Raw genomic sequence first — 10,215 nt, forward strand, 5'->3', positions numbered from 1 at the left:
AATTAGGATGCATATAATAGGTTTGTTCTTTAAAACTATTGCAAAAAGATGTTTGGTTTGTATGCTCCAAAATCAATTAATAACCAATGATTATTATAGAATAAATTTTTAGGAATTGCATATAAATCAATGTTAAGAATTAGAATTTTATTGAAAGAGTATCTATAATATTTATTTCTAAAAATAATAATTAGCAATTAGACATAAAAGAATTATAGATATTTTAGACAAAATTTCTATATATATATTTTTACTATTAACATACATACAAATTATAGTGTATTAAGAAATAGGTTATATGTCAACTGTCTCTTTGTTTAGAGAATCATTAATATTAAACACAAAACAATGCATATTTTAATATATAAAGATTATTTATTAAAAGATGCCACAATGTAAAAGCTTATAAAAGAGCTATGTATGTATGTGTATATATATATATATATATATAATTTTAGTAAATTATAAATATACTTCAAAAAAATTAGATAAATAAAAAATCTCTAATTTGAAAAAATAATATTGTATGGCTTATTAAAATGAAACAGCAAAGTTACAAACTTATGCAATATTACAATTAAAACTCAAGTAGAAATATATGCTAATGTATTTTACAAACTTAAGTTGGTTAAAATAACATGTAAACAACTTTGCAATCAAGTTCAGTGAGAACACACAAGAGATAAATAATTAAATTACGTACCTTGTAGACCAAAGGAAAGAACTCACTCCAATCAATTCACCATCAGATATTTTTATTACTCTTATTCTCAAAAATCTTATAAAATCATAATTTTTTTAAAAAATATAAAAAAATAAAATCAAGCAAGCATTCAATTAAACTTTTGTGTGGCTTCTAAAGTACATGTATAAAAATGAATATAAAAAAAAGAAAGATGAAACAAGGAAAAATTAAAAATAAATAAATCAAGCAATTAAAGTATCAGACATTAATAGAAAAAACTAGAATTTTATGAAATATTTTGGTGTAATTATTATTTTTAAATATAATTAAAAATAGAATTAAAATAATATATTCTTAAAAGTACTCAATAATAACATATCAGATTTATTTTGCAATGGATTTCTACATCATATATTTACTAATTAGATACTTGTAGTTTTTCTAAATAGGAGATAAATTTTTTTTAAAAAAGTAGTACAATTCCAGCTCAAATTATTGTTAACATAATTTATTTTATAAACAAATCATATTTTCTATAATTTTTTTAAAAATAAAATAACTAATAATTAAATAAATAATTTAATGAAATAGAAAAACCTCCGTTTTGCATCAAATTCAACTTCGTGGAGGCCTAATACATATTAAATCTTGATTTTTTATTCAATATACTATAATTGATGGTTTTTGAATTAGAATTTAAACAGACGGTTCATTTTTTATTTTTATTTTTATTTTTGAAATTTTAGATCTTTTTCAGAATTTATTTTATTCAAAAAAAAATTCTTTCTCTTTTTATATTTTTTATAATTTTTGTAAAAAATACTAATAAAAATATATATATATATATATATATATATTTTTTTTCTATCTTAAAAGGGTATCAATCTACAATTAATTCTTTGATATTTAAATGCATTAATTTTTTATAAATTAATAATATTACTTATTTAGAATAATCAACATACAAAAAAACTTATAACATGATTTTTGTTACTATCTTAATTTACCTTTTATTTGACATCACTTCTTAAAACAACACTCAGCAAGACTTTGTAGGATTGGTTTATAAATTTCAAATATTCACAGAGAACTTAGTTGGTTTATTTTAGTAGAAGCAATAAATATCAAATTTGGCTTCCTATCATACAATGTATACTTAAAAAATGAAATTCCTATTACAGTGTAATCTTTAAAAAATATATTTATAAACTTTATTAATAGAAAAACTTAGAAATTTAGATAAAACAAGTAGATTGTACTCTCTATGTAAGAATTGTCTACTTGACTAATTTTCATTTGTAAAATTAGTTACACTTTTATTTTAAATTGCAATATAGTAGAAATTTCTCTATATATAAAAGCATATTTATAAAAGCCTAGTATTAGCATGTCATATCAAAATATCAAAAATATTAAAGACAATAGTAGTTTCTTAGAATACCATGATAATAATCTTGTATACAATACAGAAGATTAGATTTAAAGAATTATAATCATTAATCTTATAAAAGTGCTATTTTTTATGTATTCTATTAATTTATAGAAAATTAGACTTTGGACTTATAATACTCAAATGATCTACAAGAAAAATATCATTTATGAGTTATAAAATCAAATTGGATCAATAGATACTAAATGAATAATATAAAATTTCTCTAGTAGTAAAAATTAATAAAAAATGGACCAACATCCTTCTTTAAGACTATCATATTTAATTATTAAATATTAAGAATATCAAAAGAGATTGAAAAGAAGTTGATCTTTTTAACATATTTTGAATAAAGATTTGGTGATTATCAAATGAAAAAAATCAAGTCATCAAATAATATCTTTATTAACAAAAATTAAAAAATGATTTCTTTAGTATGCATTGCAAGTAAATTATGGATTAATATTTACCAATTTTAAAACTACCATTCTATTAAAAATATATGAATGTAGTGCATCAATATTTTTGAATTAGTTGTGTTAATCTAAAGCAAATTATTATTGCACAATATTTAATACTTTATCTTAAAAAATAACATTATTTGCTACTAAGTATCAAGGAGATTTGTCTTTATTAATTAGTCATATTTAATTTTTTTAAAAATAATTATGTAAAATATTTAGATCAATCTAATGGTAATGTTTTAAAAAAGGTGTATAAATTTTTATCAAAATATATTACAAAGATTGATTGAAGATGACCAATTATGGCAAAAATGCATGAAACATGTTTATATAAAAATAATACCAATGAAAGCCATAAAATATACCAAGATATACAAAATCATTTAGAATATATGATATAGATATAATATTTTTATAAAAAAAATTTAAAAAAATCTTATTAGGACTTCTTTAAATACAAAGACATAGCTAGTACACAAAATAATAATATTGTATCACTAATTACACTCTTATATGTAATTAGTGTGTATTACACTATTTATAAAGTACCTCTAAGACATGAATGTCTAATTTATAGTGGATTTTACACTAATTGGTAACACACACTATTTGAATTTACATACTAATTATGGATAAGAGTGAGTACATTTTTTTTTGATAAATAAGTATATTTTATTAAAGTGTGCTAGTTGCTTGACCAAAGTACCACATGTTATTACAATAGTTCTCAGATAAGCACTTGGGCTTTTATAGTTTTCCACTTACTTTACAACTAGAGAGCCCTATCCTATGAATAGTGTATATTATACTAATTAGGAATACAAACTATACAAGTTTACACACTAATTACAATAAAGAGTGTAGTTATTTAACACATTTGCTAATCATATCACAGCACCTCCCTTCATTAGTAAAATGATAGAGTCCTCCACATTTCTCTTTTCCTTTGCAATAAAATTTCACTTTATTTGTGTTGGAGAAGAAAAAGCAAGGGAAAAGAAAACATGGGCACTACTGTTACAATTGATGTACGCACGAAGGACTGGACAAGACCTGAGATACAGGGTATCAGCATCCTACAGGGGTATCACTTCAACCAACGAACGAAATCTCCGTCTTAACGCATATCATTTAGGAATCGATGGATCAATATTTTTGAAATTAGATGATAGATTCTACACATTCATTCTCCAAGACTTGAAACTGCACCATTCTGGAGATCGACGTCGACGAAGCAAGAATCGATTCTCGGAGCATCAGAATCTGTTCACGAGCATTTGTAGATGTATCTCCGGTTTTCGGAGATTCTAGCTCACAGAATATTGCAATCTGATGCTCGTAACAGAAAATATGGCAGTGTGGCAATGACGTGAACCGATGCTTGCAAAGCTTCGATTCTCTCGATGCACGGTGTCGGAGTTTACGAGCTCTGAACTGCAAATGTTGCAGTTACACTTGGCAGTCCAGCCGAACGATCTCCCGCTTTCAGCGATAAATCATAGGTGTGCTGATAAAGCATCTCTAATGGGTGATTCTGTTTGCCTCCGCTCTGCCAGGAATGTAGTGTGTTAGCTTCATCAACCCGCCATTACAAACTCCTCATCTTCCAGCTTCAGCGTCTCGCTGAGTGTGCTGTTACTGTGTTTTTGAGAAGTGGGTGTATGTGGTGAGCAGCAGTCGCTGTAGCTATGAACGCAGTTCCGGGGCCGAGCTTCTCTTCGCGGTCGTTTTGGACCGGAGTTACAAGTTTTGTAAAGAATGGGGGGGTTCCCCAGCGATGGAGAGCGGCGGCTGGTGCGGGAGCTGGGGTTGTTGGCCTGGGGCTAGCATTGACAAGACCCGAGGTCGCCCCACATAGGAAATTGGCTGCTGAGGAGTTGTGGAGGGGTTTGAGTTCGTGGAAGTGTGATGTGTCGCGTTTTGCGTCTATTGCTTGGGCAGAGCCCGTGGAGGAGGTACTGTATCATCACTCCAGGTTCTTTCGAGCTTTTGAAATGATCTTGTGTTCTTAATAGATTTTCATGTTCAAATTCGCGTCGGGGACGTACTGTAGAAATTGGGGTTTTGAAAATTGCCATTTGCTGAAATTTTATGAGCCATGGAGACCCTGTCTCTGGGTTGGAGGAATTATAAGTAAATATTAAACCTGATGTCACACTTTCATTTTCACTGAGTTGTTTGGGTTAGGGCGTGTATTGGCAGGCCGATGTACGAGTCATATGTGATGTTTAATCTGTGCGGTAATCGTTGTGGATCTCGTTGGGTACATTGTCATATTTGTGTGTCATAACATAGATGGAGGCGGCCATGACATACAATTTGTTTGATTTGCATGGGAAATGTTCTGCAATTTGCCTCTTAAGGTTTTGTGACGAGACCGCTGAATGATTATGTGGAAGGAGGGTGACTATCTGTTAAATCTAGTGCACATCTCTTGGATTTATTCGTCTGTGAATATGTAGCGATGACTGGCTCAGTTGTCTTATGCCCACTAAACCGCAATTTGAGTCATTTGTATGCTCTGTGTCTCCTGCTCACCATTTACTTCGAAAACTGAAGATGCTGGCAAAAATTTTGCTACATGATTTATATGCTTCGTGGATATCTCGAACTGATTGATTATGGGGAAATTGGGTTTGTTAGGTTGTGGAGCCAAGCACTGGAATGACGTTCCCAAGTGTTGTGGAGGAGGGTCGGTTATTCACTGGTACCGGATTACGGAAGAAAAGCATATTAGGATTGAAGAAAATCACTGTGTATGCCTACGGTAAGTGCTTTTCACGTAGGAGGATATCACGCTACGCTACTCGACTTCACTGATAGGTATCCTCAGCGAATGTTTTCTGCTTTTCATCAGCTACGATCGAACGACAATATCCAAGGGTCTACAGTAGTGGTGAATGAAGGTGCTTTGGCAAAACAGCATTTATGTTTTGGCCAACGAGGAAATTAATTTACTTATGTTTGTCTTCAATATGGTCTGGCAGGCGTGTATGTCGACCCAGCAAGTCTGAAATCCCAGCTAGGGAACAAGTATAGCAGTGAAAATCCTGAGGAACTGAAGAAGAACGAAGAATTTTATGACGATGTGATGGTAAGCGATGTGGGTCTCACAGTCCGGCTCGTCATTGTGTACGGGAGTTTGAAGATCGGAAGTGTGCGGGGCGCATTTGAAGAGTCTGTAGGCAGTCGAATCAAAAAGTTCGGAGGCGCTGCGAACATCGAACTTCTTCAAAGGTTTGACTCATCCTTTATTTGTCTTTGAGTGCGCACTGTGTAAAAGTGATGTCTTTGATAAAAAAACGAAGACTTCATTTAGGAACTGTCTGGCGTCAAATACACACTCACGAAGGATAAATCAAGTGTTGTGCACAATGGGTTTGACACGCCTTTTCGATGAATACTGAATAATTACATACTACAACACAGGAACATTGAGGTTCATGACTTCTTTGCTACAATTCACTTGATTTCAGTACAGTCAGCATCCGCAGCGACTCTTTAGTGTTGAGTGTTATTAAGTTTCTGTGTTAAGCATTGAATGACTTAGGACAAGCGCATGGTACGCATCCGAAATGAAATGACTACGTGGTTGTGATGCCACTGCTTTAGGTCAAGCGCTGATGGTTGGAAAAGATAATATTGTTGGAGCAGTGTATTCTCTCTAAGTATCCTTAGTGAAATTATTCTGTTATGTTCTTCCTCATAATCAATTAACGAAATTACACTGCTTCTTCGTAGGTTCACTGGCGCGTTCACTGATGACATCAAGCTGCCAAAAGGCACGATCATTGACCTTACTCGACTTCCCGGAAACGTCCTCCAGACGAAAAGTAAGTATCGTGCTTTCAATTTTAAATTCAATGTTTTACATCTTTTACACGTGAAATTTAGCCGTCCATTTAAAGGATAAACCCACCTTACTGAACGTATTCATTCATGTGTGTATGACAGTTGATGGGACCGAAGTTGGTTCTGTGCAAAGCTCCCTGCTATGCCGGTCGCTTTTTGATCTCTACATTGGCGATGATCCCTTCGACAAGGAAGCGAAGAAGCTAATCGGTCAAAATCTGGCTTCTTTGCTTTGTTGACAGTAATAGTGGAATAAAGCCTCAGGTCAGATCCTTATAGTTGCAATCTTAAGTTCAGCAGCTGGATTTTTCTAACAGTCAAAAAATCACTTCTCGATGAAAGAAAGTTATTAGCATTTCAAATTTGATTTGGCTTATGTGAAACTCACGTTTTGAAGAGCGATCTGCTGCCGAGTAACTTGGTGATAGTATACAACATCCCTCTAAACACGCGAGAGACCTATTCATGTCCTCTACTGTACAGCATTGCGGATGTCGATAATATCATCTAGCAACTTGTAATAGATAACTTGATTGTGACACTCATCAAAGATGCATTAGTGTCACCAGTGGTCAGTTTTCTGTTGGCGTTCATGTTCTTTTGTTACGTGTACATACATGTACACACGTCAGCAAAAAGTTCTGGAATTGCATGGAAATACGATTCTAGCCTGGAGCCCGACTCCAGTGGTGCGGCGGTTGGTCAACGGCAAACGTTAGTTCTCTGTTCCGGGTTGCTGATCGTTGCTTTTCTTGGCGGTGTGGTACTACGTTCCCCCGTTGCTTTGTGTTTTGTGTTGGTGCTGGTGTTACTGGTGGCCGAGGAAATCTGGATTTAGCGTTATTGTTCCGGTGTGAGAGCTGCTCGTCTTCGACGGTGGTCATCACCAACCACTATTCCGTGCTGTTGGTCGAGACAAGCGGCGAGGCTGCTGGCCTAGTCATGGAACAACTGGGGTTTTTTTTGGTGCTGCGTCGGTGGTGGTGTCGCTGCGGAAAGGCTAGCTATCTCAGTGTGTGGTGCTAGAGCTACGGGAAGGTGCAGAATCTTTGTAGTCTTCTTCCGTTGGAAGTGGACTTGAGGTGTGTGAAGCGAGCGTGAAGGTAGTGATCGACGTATTCCAGTTGCTGTCGACGACCTTGTTAAGTTGCTGCGCTAATCTTCACTGGCTCAGCTTCGGATTGTATTGCGCGTGGACTAGAAGCTCGAGATCTTGTGACGTGGTGGCATTCTGGATTTACCCTCTCTTGCGTTTCGTTGGAGCGGCGTTTTCGTTGGGGCACGGCGGCTGTAGCCGCGGTTACCATTCGGCATCGATTTTTTTATTTTATTTTATTTTATTTTTGGAGGTGTAGGGTGGTTCCAATCTGAGGCTGTAGAGGAGCCGGTGGTTAGACGACTTGCGGTGGTGTTGCATTTGCTCGTCCAGGTTCTGTCATTTCTGGTCCTGCGATTGGCGACGGCATCGAGCTCATGGTGAAGTCTTCCTCAAGCAGGGGTTGCGACGTTATTTTTGTTGTGTTCTCTCACTGCGAGGAGTGTTTCCGTATCCGTTTTTCCCCTCGGCATTGGTTCTTGTCGCTGTATAACGGCGGCTGGTCTTTCCTTGCGGCAAAAGGTTTGGTGGCGTCGACTGTCGACGGCTCTGGAGTTCGAATCGTTCGATCATCCGAAGCGTTTTCTGCCCACTTGGGGCTTGGCACTGTTGTTGGCAGTCAGAATCGAGAGCAGTCTTCTTCATTGCCTCTGTAGAGCACGAACCGGATCTGTGCTCCGCCATCGTCAAATATTCATCTATCGGCTTTGTTTTTGTTTTGTTTAAGACTGGATTTGCTTAATTTGGTGACCTGCGGCATTGGCTATACGTGTTGCAGTGCCCTAGTTGTCGTTGCAGGGACGTAGTCGGAAGGTTGGAGCAGATCCGAGGTTGAGAGGATTGTGTGAGTGTGAAGATTGGTGCGGGGGTTCGGAAGAGTGAACAACTTGGATCATTAATCGTCGACGAGCAAATTCATGATCTTGCAGCTAGACAACGGCGGATGTTCCAACCATTTACACTTCACGTTATCATCTGTTATATCATGTGTTTGATCGCCGTGCTGCGCATCATAACGTCGACTTTGCTATTGGGTATTCTTGTTGCTCTGCGGCAACTTCTAGTGTTCGGCTCGTTGTCTACATCTCCAGATTTGTATGGACACGGCAGAGGCGAATCCACAAGTAGAACGTAGTCGACCGCAACCCAAGTTGGTGGCCTGTATGGATCTGCGATTTTCAAGTGCCTAGCAGAAAGAATTAAGTAGAATAGAAGGTACTCTAGAATAGAATAGATGTGTTGAAGGAATCTCTAGAGAAGAATCTTAGTAATCCTCATACTATAGCCACTCCTCGGCAAATTGGCTGAGGCAGTTGTGCAAGGACCGCACATTGTGGCGTCTATAGGAATAATCTGGAGAGCGTGCTGCAGCTGCTCCAATTGTTGATATCTTACGCTACAATTCACAAGATCACCTCAAATTTCAACTGGCGTGCTGTACTCCACGAATTCAGCGTCTTGATTTGGTGCTGTTCTGCGATTGCCTCTTCTGTTCAGGCTCGTCTTCGACTTCGTCTGACTTGGTGAGATTTCCTAGGGTGGATGAAATTAGCTTGGATGAAGTACATTAGGGTTGTAAGCAGTTAGAGTTCGACCGAATTAGTGCCTTTGGATGAGAATCTTTGTTGGATGCGAATTTTTATTGAATGAGAACTTATTCTTGGATGAAAACTCATTCCCAGATGAATTCTCATCTCCAGATGAATTCTTGCTAACACATGAATTATGAAAAAAAATAAAGAAAAATAAAATTATTTATGCATAATTTTTGTATGACTTATATTTTAATTGTAATTGATAGTGAAGAGTTATAATGATTAATTGGGTTAATCGAGAGAATTCAAAGGGTTAATTAGCAAGAATTAAATAATAATTACAAATATTTTTATACATAGATATATTTATCATTGTGAACTAGAATAAACTTCCAACTAGTAGAGGTTTATTTTAGCTCACAAATGGTTAGTATTGTTGATTAAGATTTGAGGTCTTGTAAGAAGAGTTGTATTGAACACATATTGGTTGAAGTGTGTTGGAGGTAGGTTTTAAAGTTGATATATATATATATATATATATATATATATATATGTAATGTATTATGAGTTTCAAAAATGAAGGAATTGGATACAATCAACTTAACATAGATTTTATTCATATGAGTTTGATGGAATATGTAAAAATTAGATGCTAGGAGATCAAAAAAAAATTTAGTGATGTGTTTTGATACCAATCTAGGCATGTAAATATTTGATGAATCACTTAAATATATGTGATGATTATTTTTAATCGTAAGTAATTAAATACCAAGTAATTATAATATAAAATATCAATAATAAAAAATATTTTTGTAAAATTATGAAAATATATAAAAAAATGAAAAGGTAATAGAAATTGAATATAGTAATTAAGGAAATATGTTGTTTTGTTTTTTCATGAATAGTGTTTTTTGTGTTGAGTGCAAATTAGTTGTACATAATTATAAAAAGTTGGACAAGAAATAAAATTTTGATTGCTATTGGATGGTAATACTTAATGAAGATAGGAAGATAAGGTATTATCTATAAGTAAATGGAGAAGAATGTAAGAATAGATTAAAAAGAACATTTATAGAATATAATATCAATTATAAGATGATGTAAATAATAGTTTAGAAGTTGGAATTTGATGTAGTGATTTGTGTAGTTTGTGA

At 34.4% G+C, this 10,215-nt stretch overlaps 1 protein-coding gene across 2 annotated transcripts; it reads left to right on the top strand.

Annotated features, from left to right (window-relative positions):
• Positions 1 to 3,940: 3,940 nt before the first annotated feature.
• LOC112288727 (fatty-acid-binding protein 1) lies at positions 3,941 to 6,980 on the top strand. 2 transcript variants are annotated; one of them, XM_073537317.2, is made up of 6 exons: positions 3,941 to 4,080; positions 4,253 to 4,533; positions 5,222 to 5,345; positions 5,566 to 5,815; positions 6,320 to 6,411; positions 6,533 to 6,980. In XM_073537317.2, exons 2-6 carry the CDS (start codon positions 4,267 to 4,269, stop codon positions 6,667 to 6,669), a joined length of 870 nt encoding a protein of 289 aa, XP_073393418.1. In that variant the 5' UTR covers positions 3,941 to 4,080; positions 4,253 to 4,266; the 3' UTR covers positions 6,670 to 6,980. The 2 variants fall into 2 exon arrangements, with proteins under 2 accessions (XP_073393418.1, XP_024389002.1); XM_024533234.3 differs by lacking the exon at positions 3,941 to 4,080 and having other exon boundaries at positions 4,178 to 4,533.
• Positions 6,981 to 10,215: the final 3,235 nt, after the last annotated feature.

Source organism: Physcomitrium patens, chromosome 11 (genome assembly GCF_059467195.1).
Source record: "Physcomitrium patens ecotype Gransden chromosome 11, ASM5946719v1, whole genome shotgun sequence".
NCBI classification, from domain to species: Eukaryota; Viridiplantae; Streptophyta; class Bryopsida; order Funariales; family Funariaceae; genus Physcomitrium; species Physcomitrium patens.